The sequence below is a fragment of the Gadus macrocephalus genome, chromosome 15, assembly GCF_031168955.1.
Source record: "Gadus macrocephalus chromosome 15, ASM3116895v1".
Classification (NCBI taxonomy): Eukaryota; Metazoa; Chordata; class Actinopteri; order Gadiformes; family Gadidae; genus Gadus; species Gadus macrocephalus.
Window position 1 is genome coordinate 8,781,385 of NC_082396.1, and position 14,578 is coordinate 8,795,962.

At 42.8% G+C, this 14,578-nt stretch overlaps 4 protein-coding genes across 5 annotated transcripts in view; 2 read left to right on the plus strand and 2 right to left on the minus strand.

The window, feature by feature from the left end:
• Positions 1-184: 184 nt before the first annotated feature.
• trmt2b (tRNA methyltransferase 2 homolog B) lies at positions 185-2,528 on the minus strand. Its single transcript, XM_060073789.1, has 2 exons — positions 1,504-2,528; positions 185-1,075 (listed from the first exon to the last, which is right to left on the minus strand). Exons 1-2 carry the CDS (start codon positions 2,356-2,358, stop codon positions 452-454), a joined length of 1,479 nt encoding a protein of 492 aa, XP_059929772.1. The 5' UTR covers positions 2,359-2,528; the 3' UTR covers positions 185-451.
• On the plus strand, positions 2,528-7,420 carry dnajb12a (DnaJ heat shock protein family (Hsp40) member B12a). Of its 2 annotated transcripts, none has more exons than XM_060073784.1 (9): positions 2,528-2,711; positions 3,083-3,260; positions 3,476-3,621; positions 4,199-4,375; positions 5,397-5,480; positions 5,638-5,743; positions 5,872-6,044; positions 6,387-6,529; positions 6,794-7,420. In XM_060073784.1, exons 1-8 carry the CDS (start codon positions 2,579-2,581, stop codon positions 6,506-6,508), a joined length of 1,119 nt encoding a protein of 372 aa, XP_059929767.1. In that variant the 5' UTR covers positions 2,528-2,578; the 3' UTR covers positions 6,509-6,529; positions 6,794-7,420. The 2 variants fall into 2 exon arrangements, with proteins under 2 accessions (XP_059929767.1, XP_059929768.1); XM_060073785.1 differs by having other exon boundaries at positions 7,009-7,420.
• A 76-nt stretch (positions 7,421-7,496) lies between these two features.
• Positions 7,497-8,893, minus strand: LOC132473583 (DNA damage-inducible transcript 4 protein-like). The gene is made up of 2 exons (XM_060073790.1): positions 8,633-8,893; positions 7,497-8,457 (listed from the first exon to the last, which is right to left on the minus strand). The coding sequence occupies exons 1-2, from the start codon at positions 8,799-8,801 to the stop codon at positions 7,949-7,951; spliced, it is 678 nt and encodes a 225-aa protein (XP_059929773.1). The 5' UTR covers positions 8,802-8,893; the 3' UTR covers positions 7,497-7,948.
• Positions 8,894-12,047: 3,154 nt separating this feature from the next.
• Positions 12,048-14,578, plus strand: part of spock2 (SPARC (osteonectin), cwcv and kazal like domains proteoglycan 2) — a 27,641-nt gene continuing 25,110 nt past the window's right edge. Inside the window, exon 1 of the mRNA XM_060073767.1 lies at positions 12,048-12,455. Within this exon, the coding sequence (XP_059929750.1) occupies positions 12,261-12,455 (195 nt within the window). The 5' untranslated portion in view covers positions 12,048-12,260. The remainder of the gene's footprint in view (positions 12,456-14,578) is intronic.

Below are 14,578 nucleotides of genomic sequence, written 5' to 3' on the forward strand. Positions count from 1 at the left end.
ACATTTGCTCATCCCATTGGGGGTGACTGAACTCGCAATGAGGGGACGGACATCAGCACTGCATTACCTCATTCAAAAGAATAATGGTAAACTATGTTGCAATAAATTACTGCACTCCTCTTGTGTTGACCTACTTTACCATTCAGCACATGAACTATAGTTAACTGAAAGTGTGACCATAATCTATTGTGAAACAATTACTTTTTTGACAATGTGACATAGTATACTAGACACGTGGAAGCCCAAACAGTACCATCTAGTGGTTGAGTACAGCATTAGAGCAGTGGACAAATTGGATTGGTCAATCTAATTGGGTAGAAGAACACATTCTTCACTTGAATGAATGCAGTAGCTGTTTATGCAAGTATACACGATCATTCCTCCATTTAAAACAAAAGAACAAAAAACTAGCTAGCAGGATTTAATACCATATAAACATTAAGTTTCAAACCTATCTCTCAAAAAGTAACACCAGTTCACAATGCTGTGTGTGTGGGAACATATCGATTGGCACAGCCACTCTCGGGGTAAAGGCCTCCCCTGTGAGTTTCTTCTGTGGGTCCGGAGGGCAGCAAAGCTCAATGAAGTTCCTCATGGCCTCTCCGTCTGGTTTACAGGAAACGTAGACCAGTCTGCGCACGTCGGGTTGGTTTCGCAACGCCCGGACCACGCGGTAGTGAAGCCCGGCTCGGGCAGGGTTGACCAAAGCCGCCACGCCGCCACCGCCACTTCCTTCTTCGGAACTGCTCAGCTGGGGAACGATCCTGGGAAGGATCACCTCTGCTTTTCCGGCGAGAAACTGGCAGTTGAGCACGCCGTTGAGCGCGGCATTGTGTCTGGCGTCCTCCACCGCCTGTGGGACCAGCTCCACCCCGACGACCTGCTCCACCGCGGGGGACAGGGTGATGCCGATGGCGCCCGTGCCGCAGCACACGTCCAGAAGGGTACCACCCACCCTATCTGCCACCCCTTCCGGGAAGCACATCTCCCGAGCCACGGTGAAGAGCACTTCGGCTGCAGCCGTGTTGACCTGGAAGAAAGCGTCTGGGGAGATGCGGAACTTGAAGCTCAGCAGCTGTGAATGACATAAATGATGATCACGCAAACCGCTATGTGAATGCAACTGCTATTAATTATCATTTAGTAATATTGTTGACGCTTTAAACCCGCACTATGTAACTATGCGCCACTCAAGAGTGCAGATTTAATATCCAAAGGGATTTGTCATATTTGTATTCGATACTAAATAATGATATGTCATTATTTAGAAGGCAGGGTCGAGACATTTTAGTCAAGGGTGCCAACAGGGGACAAATTGGGGTTTAAACTCTGAACCAGAAGTCAACACCCTAACTGCCGCAGGCTACGAAATGACTGAGCAAATATGAATTATATATTTTTCTGCTTCATTCTTTTGAGGCAGGGGGAAGTGGCAATGGTATCTTTCAAATACATTTACAGTATGTGGTGGAACAAGTTCCTGTGTGTGTTATCAGAACTCACCTCTTCATGTATATGTGCCTGGCCATACAAGAGTTGGTATGGGGATTCTTCGTGATCACAGCGGGTCATGGAAGTCTCTTGGAAGAACAGTGAGTAGAGCTCACAAATGGCTCCCGGGCCCTTCGTGAAGTAATCCACAAGGGCTTGTTTGTGAATTGCTATCTCCTCTGGGACAAGTGTTTGTGGGTGAAAATAGACTATAACCATAGTGTGGCCCTTTGCATTGGTCCTGACCGTGACCTCTCTCCAGTGACCTCCTTTATGGAACAGAAGGCATGAATCTAAGGGAGATAGACGAATGAATTCTTGGTAGCATCTGGCCACTTGTTTGTGCTTTTCAGGCATGTTCAGAAGGTGGTCTCCATTGACGCAAATAATGTTTCGGTCCCTGCCAGTACCAACATAAAACCCGACTGTTTTGGGGTTGCCGTCCACGCCTTTGTTGACAGAGAATGTAGACTTATTGCGATAGCAGTCCCTAACTGGTGATGGCTTTATAGGCAGAACAGAGAAGCCCGACGTATCGTTGACCACCGGTGATTTCTGAGCTAAGATTAAATGGGAAAGCTGGGAAGAGAATTGTTTCAGTATATTTTCCTGGTTTTGCTGTTTGATGTGAAGTTGTTCATCATAACTGAGCCTCCAAAGGGGTGTCACAGCATCAGCCAGTCTGTCATCCCAGGACATGCTTTCATCGAAAGCTTTCATGTTTAGTTTCTTTCTCCGTATTTTCTTTGGCGGTTTGACTTTAACAATATCAACAGTTGATATGCAAAAAAAGGACTTCCATAGAAAGCCCTGGAGCTGACGTTGAAAAGTCTTGACCGGCTTCATGCATGGGACTGTCAAAGCCATATTATTAAAAATTTAAGGCAACGAGGAATCACAGTCTCACCAAAGTATGTTTACAATAAATTGAGAACAAACGTGTTTGACTCGCAGAGAGGGAGTGGTTGCGACCACGGTTTGCTGCAAAAAAAGTTTATCCTTCAGAAACGCTTAGAGATGACGTGTCCGAGACGTGTGCGTCACCTTTACGCGTCCCGGGGCAAGTAAACAGTTCCGCTGTGTCGCGATGGACTCAAACAAGGACGAAGCCGAGCGGTGCATAAATATCGCTCGAAATGCGATAAGCAACCACCAAGCGGAGAAGGGCAGACGTTTTTTGGAAAAGGCACAACGTTTGTATCCAACAGACCAGGCAAAAAGTATGTCGAATCAATGCCTGCCTCCGCTGCGTTTCTTGTTTCAGTCGGAGGGCCAATACTTCCAAATCCAGTCAGCTAATGTTAGCATCTCGAATCAGCACAAGCTGTTCGTAGATGAAACTGGTATATGTAGTTCTTTACTTCGGCCAGTGTTATCCTCCTCCTATTGTTCATTAATCCAGACTTTTGATTAGACTTAGACCCCATTGCCATGTTTGTGGTTGCAGTTTGGCCAACACTTTCATAGCAATATAGTTAGCTGCTACGTTGCTAGTCGTAAGCTGCTTGAACTCAAACTGTGTTGCTTAGTACCGGTATTTGAAAATTAATTGGCGTATCTGTGTACTGATATAACGTCCTTTCTTTAATAGATCTATTAGAGTCGTTATCACAGAATGGAAAGCCCCCAGACAGCAATGACAATACTATGAACGGAGATGGACCCAGAATGAAACATCGCAGCAAAGCAGACGAAGCGAATGGGTCCGGAGAGGGGGCCGCCGAGACATCCAAACCGTATACGGCAGATCAGCTTGACGCGGTCAAAAAGTGAGCTTGTGTTAACCAGGCTCAGTCAATGATGCATTTTTAATGATGTGGCTGAAGTTCCCCGGCAGGTAGCTGTATCTAGGACCAGTTCACCTCTCCAATGACTTGAGTTGTGCAACATGTCCTGCTGTAGCTATGTTATGGGTTTCTGTTATCACGTCTGTTTCCATAACCTGATCTTGCTCTTTGTTATTATGATGATTGTGCGCTTAAAGGATCAAGAGTTGTAAAGATTACTACCAAATCCTTGGTGTTGAAAAGGATGCAGTGGAGGAGGATCTTAAGAAAGCGTACAGGAAGCTGGCTCTGAAATTCCATCCAGATAAAAACCACGCACCAGGAGCCACGGAGGCCTTCAAAGGTGAATAGCTGCTGTCCCTCTATCATAGCATGATAAGTACATTGATTTACTATGATTGGCCAAGTCAGTAGGTTTATACAACTGAAACACTGATGGGGTTAGGACCAAATTATACTTCTGTGTTGAATAGTCAATTTAGGTATGCCGTGGGTAACTCGCAGGGGCACCCTTCAAAAATATGGAAGCACAGACTTTCCTGCTAGGTTTTCCAGTGAAATTATGATGGACTGTTTAGGTACGCAAAAGTAATTAGAAAGAAAAGACAATAAAAAAAAAAAAAAGTTCATCTTTGCAACAGATCACTGAATTAGAGTTATTGTGACTTTTGGCGGATTGAATCACCATTGCAGAAACATAAATACAATCACTGACTCAGATCTCTGTCGCACCTACAGTGGTATTTCAACATAGAAAAATGGTTGTCGCCCATGGGGATCAATTCCCACTGGGACTTCCCCCAATCTAAGAATAGACACATTCATGTTGTTATCGTGGCTTCCATCTTTTGGATAGCAGAGTCTAACCAAATGTCCTGTATTATTCATATGGCCATGTGCTCCTGTTTCTGTGAAACCAGCTATCGGGACTGCCTACGCTGTGCTCAGTAATACGGAGAAACGGCAGCAGTATGATCAGTACGGTGAGGAGCAGTCACACCCCACCAGACAGAGGCAGCACCAGCGCCATGACTTTGAGGCGGACATCTCTCCAGAGGATCTCTTCAACATGTTCTTTGGGGGCGGATTCCCATCCAGTAAGGACTATTTTGTACTTGCTGCTGAGGTGGTCCCCGTTGACGCGAATTATGTCTTGGTCCCTGCCAGTGCCAACATAAAACCCAACTGTCCATAGAATGACTCCACCTCTATGTTGACCGAGAATGTAGACTTATTGTCGTAGCCCTACCTAACCGGGGATGGCATTATAGGCAGAACAGAGATCCCATCCAGTCAGTACTGTTTACCATTCACCAACAAACTCTGAGAAAGCTATCGTGCACAATGTTTATTTCACCACTTTGTGGCTTGTTGGCTGAAATAAAAGGTGACGTAGGTACGATCCCAGAGATGTAAAAAGAAATCAACCAAGTGTTTCATTTCAAATTGGCAAGAAGGTTTCCAAGAACGAATCACGGAGGAGATGACCTGATTGCTCCGTAATGAATGGCCCTTAGTGCCTGTGCAAAACATGCAAAAAGTAATAAACACAAGCAAATTAGGACAACACATCGCTGCAATAAAACCATTTGACAAAGGAAGGGCTTCCAGGGAGACACTTAAAGTGATGGACACGCTTGGTGTTGCCGTAAAAGTTTTTGAGTCATGGCCTTATTAAATTCGACAATCTGTCTGTGTTGTTGGAAATAAAATGTAAGTGTTTTTGGTTTGTTTTAACATTGTGGATCGTATGATTCAGATATTATTACAGTGTCACTACGTGTTCATTTCTTTTAAGTGTACTCTGGAAGCACTTCCGTTGACATATGGTGTAGTTGCAGTTGGTTTCTGTGTTGTATTGTCTGTTTTGAGGTGTCACAAAGAGGTCATGTGTATGCAGCTCCTCGTCCTGTCCAACCAGCTTTCAAGGGCTGACGTAGAATCAAACCCTTGCAATCATACGATTGACAGACGTGTTCCCCTGAAAAAAAACATGCCAAGCATTTTTGGCGTGGTTCTTTTCTCCTTATCTCAATGCTTTTACATTTACATTTATTTCACTTTTATATATACATATGGCTTGATTTTACTTTCACTGCTGTCTTTCTTTTCTTTAAGGCAATGTACATGTTTACAGAAATGGCAGAATGCACTTTGCAAATCAACACAGACAAGAAAGGAGAGAGCAACAAAGAGAGGCAAGTCTTGTGTGTTTTGATGTAGCACACTATGTCTTGGACGTTAGACGGTCTGCAGAAGAGCACTGCGCCTAACCTCTACGGTCATGGGTGTGTAGTACTGCACTGAATCTTTTGGGCAGCTCTCTCAACAAGGTGATGTGTTTTCTCTCCACAGGGAGGCCTGGCCCTGTTTATCCAGCTCATGCCCATCCTTATCCTCATCGTGGTTTCTGCTCTCAGCCAAATGATGGTCTCCCAGCCCCCCTACAGCCTTAGTTACCGCTCGTAAGCCCTTTAAAAATGGAAAAAGTTCATTTTGTTTAGGGTTTTGTCGTGAAGTCTGGCAGATGATTCATCCTTTTCCTATCGTTTAGTTTGTGCCCTCATATTCTATTGTCTCAATGTTTCGCCAGTTCATCTGGACACGTTCAAAAGAGACATACGTCCATGCTGAAGGTGCCTTTCTACGTGGGAGAGCGCTTTCATGAAGAGTACTCTGGAACTAACCTGAAGCAAGTAGAGAAAAGTGTGGAGGAAGACTATATCTCAAACCTCAGAAACAACTGCTGGAAGGAGAAGCAGCAGAGTGAGTTTGCCTGATCTGGTTGGTTTCTGTGGAGTTCATTTTATGTTTTATAATCGTTTTTTCATGGGGTTTGTGCTTATTCAATGCAATATTCTTTCACTTAAATCACAAAGATGTATGAATAACCTCTTGACTTCTTATTTGAAATCTTTGTCTTTGAATCAAATATCACTTATAGTAAAAGAAATTTGGGTTAAAATTCAACCTATAAAGTCTATTTCAGCAGTTGAATGTATACATAGTGTGGAATATATTTAAGATGCATATCTTGCACCATTGCAACCCACTGACCTATGTTTTTGAACAACGATGGATGTTTCTATTTTTTTTTTGTCTTTCCAGAGGAAGGCCTACTGTACCGTGCCCGATACTTTGGAGACTCAGATTTATACCAGAGGGCACAGAGAATGGGAACCCCCAGCTGCTCCAGGTTGTCTGAGATACAGGTTCTAATCCATGGCTAGAAATCATTGACGCACATTAGGGTGAGTGGCTTAAAAGACCCTGATTGTTATCCTTGGCTAATATGTTCCAAGTCCTTTGTTTGTCATATACTCTGTATACTAGCGTAATGTGGAGTGAAATAACCTGCATCAAAAAATGTGTATGCAATGTGATTTAAATCATGTCACATTCATTAATGATGCACCTTTCCATCCTTTCCCCATGGCTTTAATGAATGAATTAATGAATCTATCATTATTGTAAGCACTCCTGCACATTGCTAATTTTCTCCCTTGTTTTCTCAGGTCATTAGAAACTTGAATTGAATTAGAAGAAATATGTTGGCGCAACTCAAATTGGAGTATGTGACTGCAGCAAAAAATACCGTGAAAATCCGAAAACTACCATTAGCATTGTGGACAACAGATTTCATCAGAGGAAGCCCTTTGCAACTGCTGGCTGAATTCTTGCAGGACTGGGACATGCTGTGAGTCGATTGTTGACATTTTTTTTCCTATAGTGTCTTCAAGATAGCGTCCAACTGAAAAGATTTAAAGAAGGCAAAGAAGAGAGAAAATGTTGTCTATTTGAATGGCATATCAATAATGCTAAGATTTCACTGTCTATATCCCAAGTCTTTTTTTTTTTTATTTAATGAAAAAGGAAAAAAAGAATCCCCTGGCCTTCTTGTAGATGGGGCACCTGAGCCACTGACTAAATATAGTAATTTTTATAGTTCATACCAATGTAAATATAAATTTACTTTTAACAGTGCAGGATTCAATTGCATTAAGATACAAATCCTTCTATAATTTAATGTTATTCTGTGGGTTTGCTTGTAGCTTGTTCGATTATGATTATTCAGAATCAAACAAACCTGTATTTATTAAATTAATCCCGCTAAAATTGTATTAAAGTTTGTTGAAATTAAATGTTTCCCTGTGACTGTCTTTTAAAACCTGTCTATTATTTGCTGGGTAGTTTGGGAGGGCAAACACATTTCAGAGACAATTTTGGAAAATAATTTATTTATTTGTCACTGCAAAAAGACAGTACATATTTGACTATCAAATACATGCAGATGGTGTAGCTTCCAGTAATTCATATTCTAAAGATAAGCACTGAACTGTTCCATACTCACAACGCCCAGCATTATATCATTCATTCTACTAGAAAAGCTGCCATTAAACATGTCAGTTGGTCCTGCAATTTTTGGTATGGGTCTACAGTGCTGAAGACAACATCTTCAATCACTGAGACCAGAAAAAATGCTTTTCTCGTTTTACATTAGTATAATGTAAGTCTATTGGATATTGAAAAGAACTACTGTGCTTTAACAAGATATCTGTTCTCCTATATAAGGACCCTTTTAAACTTGTAACCGGTCTTCCCCTAGTAAGAGTGCTTTTGATGGCGTTTGACTTTTACATCCATCGTTATAACAGCAGGAGACACGTTGCTCAGCAACACACCTCAACCACCAGTTCTCCTGAACAGTACAACTTCCTTTTGATGGCCCGGAAGCTAGGACTGAGTCTGAGGGTTTTAGGACGTCGGGCGTTGGCACTTTGTGGAGTGTTGGTCTTGAAGAGTTTTTGAACTTTCGGCCAGAACCCCCCGGTATTCGTCCTCAGCACTAGGGTTACGTGAAACGTTGGTACGAGGCTTGCATCCACAGCTATTTGCTCCACGCAGCACACGTCTCCCTGGCCTCCATTGTCGACACACAGGTCTATAAGCGCCCCCCGGAGGCCGCAGGGCTCAAAGGCAGCCAGATGGACGAGCTCTTGTCCGATGCTGTGCAGCAAGCGGTCAGGTAGGATCAGCTTTGAGCTGCCGGCAGCTCCCAGAGAAGCGTCGCTCAGACTGCGAGCTATGGTGGCCACTATCTCCTCAGACAGCGTTACCTCCAAAGGGTCGAAGAGGACGCTGCTTTCTGACTCGGAAAGTGATAAGTCTACCACAGATCCTAAAACAAGATCAAAGTTTAAGGGTTAAGGGTGAATGAATTGTCAATTCAATGTAAAGAAACGAACAGTCTGAACGAACGTCATTCAGACTGTAATGGTTTAAGACCCGTTAGATGTGTTGCATCTTGTCATTCGGAGATAAAATAAAAAGCAGTTGACTCCTGCAACCCTTACCAGTAGGACTTTTTCTGCAGTGCTCTGCTGTTGTTCCCGACTGATATGTCCCTTTTAGTTCTGCCAGCCTTTGTAGTAGACTGCCCACTGACAGTCGTTTGGAGACCCTGTCCTCAACCGGGGACGGGGGGAAACTGCCGTCCATTGATTGCGAGCAAGAAAACGACATATTTAATACAAAGGAAAAAGTGTTACTGTTAAAACAAAAAGTGCTTGGCTATTACCCCTAACCTAACCAGACCAGACCAGCTGGAAAACACTGGAAACAATGGGACAAAGCCTTAAATACCCATGCCTAAAGGCCCCTCCCATATATTTGTTCAACCAATGATCGTTCAGAGCACGTCTCCAACTCTGCCTGGTAACATTTTGGTCTACACAGCGACATCCCCCACTCCCACTCCCCTAACTTTCAAAGGACTTGTCTATAAAGCGATTTGAATGTCTTGCTAAACGTTTCACACGTCTAGCACGTATCTTGAAACCATTGATTTCAACATAGATTGGCGTCAGGACTTGTTTCCCCTTAAACCTGTTTTGAATTATGTAGCCTAACGTTACCTATCTAAGCAAAGACATGTGTCACACTTTGCGAAGTCATCTATTTGCTAAATAAACTAGACGATTATTGATTAAAAAAAAAGGCCTATTTGGTGGACTCCAACAGACCGCACACAGTAACTTTAAATGATAAAGGATTCACACAATAACTTGGAAGAATAATGGATTCAGAAAATGAGTTTAGTTCTACGATGTAGGACACGTAGACTTTCAAACATTTATGTCAAATCTAGATTAAAAAAATGTTACTAACAGCTTCATGAATGTTATAACATCTCCACATGGTGGCATCAGTACACCGCCCCTGACGGTCAAAGTAGTGATGATGCATTCGTTTCTCGACAAATTAAGAGCTGCGTTCAAGCACGTCTTCGCCCGACTTCCACCGCATTTTCTTGTGGTCCGTTATTAAAAGTAGGAAAACAGATTATGTCAGAATTATCATTTCTTTTTACATGATTAAAGCCATTATTGGAGCCTACATTGTCTAGGACAGCTTGACATTGTTAAACACCGTTGTTTTATATTTTATTGTGCAACACTTAAAATGCCTTCCCCAATATACTCCCATAAAAAGTAAGGCCTACATAGGCCTGTATTGTAGCGTACGAGGGAGAAAAGGGGACACATCCACACGGCTTTTTGCTCTTCTTGGAACACGATGAATGAATCCACTTTTGTTGATTAATTCGGCCAGCGGTGCATGGGTCCTGGACAGGTTTGCCTGTCTGTAACTATAGTAACACCGGGCTGATGCGAAGTCCAGTTCACTCAACAAGGGGGGATGAAGTAGCCTTAAGATATTATTTGTATCCTCAGAAACAAGATATAGTAGAAGATACCAAGTGTTTATCTCCATTAGTCTAGTTTATCCTCTCCCTCTAGTCTAGTCATTCAACACCGAGCAGTGTCACTAGTCTCTGTGTCCTTGTGTGTCTGCGGCACCTGAGAGAGAGCTGCGGTTCTTCCCATGGTGATTTATTGCTCGAGGTGGCAGAAACGGATCTCCGCCCCTGACAAGACCATCGATGGGGTAATCCAACCTGAGGGTGCGGGCACATAGTTCTTTATCATCCAATTAATTAGTTCGAATCTTTCACAGCGTTTTCGATGTGAAAGTGTTATATAGTGCTTATAGACATTTTTTCTGCTTCAAATATGGTTCCTTCATTTTGTCTATCTTAATTAGTCGTCTACCAAACCACTCTGTACATTATGGTATGCGAATCCCATGCAGCCTTTATATATATATATATATATATATATATATATATATATATATATATATATATATATATAACGAGATTTGCTAAGATGCGCAAATGTTGCCTTCCCTTCAAATCCAGTTCTTTTTTGGATAACGGGGGCTGGACTGACCGTAAACTATAGATTAGTATTCGGCTAAACCTGCCCCTGTTAAGCCTGCCCCGACCCCTTGACCTTACTGTTACTGGCCACTGAATCAAAACATTAGTGGGTCTTCTTTTTTTCAGCCATCACCCTGGTAAACATGGACTGATCCAGAATTAACACCAAACGGTTGCCCACCATTTGGTGACTGAAAACATAAAAACATTCAGGGTTGCAAATTAAAGCAATGAGTTTTCAGATTGTCAATATTCGGATCAAGTAGGATAACTTTCTGTTGCTTTAATTTAAACGTTATGTCGGTTATATATGTCAATGTAGGTAGGCTATATTTATTTGTCTATATTGGTTCACTGCAATTGGGCTGCCTAAATCTAACGGACTTTAATAAATATTTTTTTTTTTATGAAAAGTGATTGAAAGTGTATTTTTCTTGCTGATTTTCGTAGATAGAAAAAATCCCAAGTAAATTGCACACGTATGTCTCTCTGTCTGTCTCTCTGTCTCTCTCTCTCTCTCTCTCTCTCTCTCTCTCTCTCTCTCTCTCTCTCTCTCTCTCTCTCTCTCTCTCTCTCTCTCTCTCTCTCTCTCTCTCTCTCTCTCTCTCTCTCTCTCTCTCTCTCTCTCTCTCTTTATATGTCTCCCTCCCCCTCTCTGTCTTATATAGGCATCAAATCTGTCCGTAGAGTCGATGACAGGACCACGGGATCACAGGATCACATTACAATCAGCAATTTCCCTTCTCCTGCTTCACGATAATTAGATTACATATTTTCCTACCGGCAGCTCTCTTTACTTGTGCTCTTTGATTGATGCAATTGTGAAATTGAAAATACAATTATGATCGAACTTGTTGATACACACCTGTGTTAACCACAAAGTGTACTGTTGTCCTCTTTGTTTGTGCACCAGTTAATTTGATTTGCATTCAAAGCTTCACCCTTCGTCCTTCTTTCAGGCAGCTGAGTTAAAGAGCCCATAAAAAACACTGTTTGGGCTGCATTTCAGTCAACATTAATTCTGTATTCTGTTTATATAACTTTATCTATTTCTGTATCTATATCTATCTATATCTCCATATATGTGTGTGTATGAGTGTGAGTGTGTGTGTGTGTGTGTGTGTGTGTGTGTGTGTGTGTGTGTGTGTGTGTGTGTGTGTGTGTGTGTGTGTGTGTGTGTGCGCGCGCGCGCGCGTGTGTGTGTTTGCGTGCGTGAGTTCGTGCGTGAGTTCGTGCGTTCTTATCGATAGATGATCTGAAAGGTGTATGGATGAATTACCCACCCGATCAGTTTCATCTCATAAGTTAACACCTCCCTATCTATTTCTGCCCATCTTTCGCTCGCTCTCTCTCTCTCTCTCTCTCTCTCTCTCTCTCTCTCTCTCTCTCTCTCTCTCTCTCTCTCTCTCGCTCTCGCTCTCGCTCTCGCTCTCTCTCTCTCTCTCTCTCTGGCGCGCGCTCCTTCTCACACACACACACATACACACACACCCTCCCTCCCCCTCCGTGTGGTGTCCGCCCCTCTCCCAAGCAAACGCAGAAGCATCCCCAACCTAATCAGGTCGTCACAGGTTCGCTTCAGCCTCAGCATCATCACCACCACCACCACCACTGCCACCATAACCTCCACCACCTAAAAAGGGCACAAGCCTCCATCGGTGATATATCGGTGTTATCGGGGGGGTTGTCTATCTGCCATCATGGTTCGAAAGATGGATACCCGGTGCCTTCTCGTCCCGATGCTGGTGCTGGTGGGCTCCGCGACCTACTACCAGACCGCCGCAAAGAGCATAGAGGATGCTGAGAAGAAGGGGAATTTTATGGAGGACGAGAAGTGGCTGTCCACCATTTCCCAGTACAGCCGTAAGATCAAGCACTGGAACCGCTTCAGAGACGTGAGTCCGCGTGTTGTGTGTTGTGGGAGAGATCCGCGTTAATGCGGTAAGCTGTGTTGACGGTGGGGAGGGCGAACATCTGCTGCGGGCAGGCACCGTGATTCACCTTATATCTTCACTGATCAACGCCTCCACAGCTGAGGCTAATTTTCACACACTTTTAACACTATTAGGTGTAAACGGAGAGGTATGATCCTGCTTGGGGTAAACATTGAAAAGTTTTTTCTGGCTCACTCATTGGATATTATGCATGGAAAGGGAACACAAATGTTGTCATTTGGCTGTGGCGGACAACTGTCAATGCAAAGCCTGCTACTCGGATAGGAAGAGGCTACTACTATAACCACTATTCGAGATCCAATGTTTAAGAAGGTTGCTGGGGCCCCCGTTTGAAGCTCTAGCAATGCACTGCTTACATTCACTTGTATGTTGTGTGCTTTTGCACTGTGTATTTGCGGTTTTCTTAATTGTCTAGCACTTGATTGAACAATAAGAACAAAACAGTAACAGAGGTGTCCCAATTGATGTGATAGGGTGCTTTTGGATGTGCAAATGCACAATCACACACCTCTTGGAACATCAGAATAATCATAACCATCGGTTGTAATGTGATCTGCTGTCGCAAGTTTCGACACCACTGTAATAAGATTATCAATGATCCATCTAACACATGCTTAGTTTGGCCGATTGCCCCGTTTTATTAGATCATCACCTGGATTGTGATTGATGCTCATTTGACTGTGGGCTTCCTGATCCTATCCAATAGGAACACCTGATAAGAAAATGTGTGAACCATCTTGTGTAGTAGGCCTACCTGTGATGAGAGTATTTATCAGAATAGGCCTAAACCCTTTCGTGGAAGATAAAACCCCACGAAAAATCCCACCCTCTTTTTTCCCCCTCCTGATGCGTGAGGGATTAAGTAAGTGATTTCTGCTGTGCCTATTTGTGCAGCACGTGCTGTACACAAACCTGTGACATGATTAAGGGGGAATTATTGCAACACTACTGCATCGCTTTCCTGCTCCCGCACTACACTAAATGAGCATTAATTGTTTATACCCATTCAATTGCAGATAGGCCTATAAATAATATCAAAACAATGAGTTGATCACATGCACACTCACACATACGCTCTTTCAGTGATGTGTAGATGTTCCATTTTATGCATGTGAAAATATACAGTGCAATACACCGCCTTATATGTTTCATATAGAGATCACTGTATAAATAGATATGTCTATATATAATGTATGGGTTTCAATCCCAGAGGTACTTACTCATTACTGATATACTCATTACCATGTCCATATAGCTGTTGGCACATCATTTAGATATGTGTGTGTGTGTGTGTGTGTGTGTGTGTGTGTGTGTGTGTGTGTGTGTGTGTGTGTGTGTGTGTGTGTGTGTGTGTTGTGTGTGTGTGTGTGTGTGTGTGTGTGTGTGTGTGTGTGTGTGTGTGTGTGTGTGTGTTTGGTCTGCGTGAGTCTAGGTGTGCGTGTGTGCATGCATGTGTGATTTATACATGTGATTAAATCCATAGTATAGGAGGGGATGCATGTCGTCTTTTTGTCATTCAGTCATTGTAATGTTTTTTTCAAAGACACAACAGTAGTCATCTTGATGATGTCGAGAGAGAGAGAGGGGCGAAGAAACATCACACACACACACACACATCATCATCATCATTCCAGAATCTCCCAGGGCACCGTCGATAGAAACCACTTTGATTTAAAGCGTGGTGCTGTACAGAAACAGCGACTCTGTGATGTGCTTCTGTGATGGAGACTTCTCTTGCGATCTGAGGGTCCTTTCAACACCGTAAGAAATTAGGAAGAAACGGCACCCAGTGTGCAATCGATGGAGAAGATTGGTGCCATGAATAATCTGAATCGGTTTATTAGCCCAGTGTGTTAGCACGCAAGGAATTAAAATGAAAGGATTTTGTATTGGTGCACTGCTACATAAAGGACTACGAAACACATTCTATCATTAAAGGAAAGCATGTTTGGTGCTGCTTCACATTTTTAGCATGATTAGCACTAATAAAACACTATAAAATGTAAAACACTGTATATAAGACAAAACATATATTGTACATACATATTCATACAATTGTTAAT

Coding starts and splice junctions, on each gene's coding strand:
- trmt2b (XM_060073789.1), bottom strand. CDS start 2,358: ATGGCTTTGACAGTCCCATGCATGAAGCCGGTCAAGACTTTTCAACGT. Junction 1,076..1,503: donor AGGCACATATACATGAAGAG/GTGAGTTCTGAT, acceptor TGTCATTCACAG/CTGCTGAGCTTCAAGTTCCG.
- dnajb12a (XM_060073784.1), top strand. CDS start 2,579: ATGGACTCAAACAAGGACGAAGCCGAGCGGTGCATAAATATCGCTCGA. Junction 5,481..5,637: donor AGAGCAACAAAGAGAGGCAA/GTCTTGTGTGTT, acceptor CTCCACAGGGAG/GCCTGGCCCTGTTTATCCAG. Junction 6,045..6,386: donor CTGGAAGGAGAAGCAGCAGA/GTGAGTTTGCCT, acceptor TTGTCTTTCCAG/AGGAAGGCCTACTGTACCGT.
- LOC132473583 (XM_060073790.1), bottom strand. CDS start 8,801: ATGTCGTTTTCTTGCTCGCAATCAATGGACGGCAGTTTCCCCCCGTCC. Junction 8,458..8,632: donor CTGCAGAAAAAGTCCTACTG/GTAAGGGTTGCA, acceptor ATCTTGTTTTAG/GATCTGTGGTAGACTTATCA.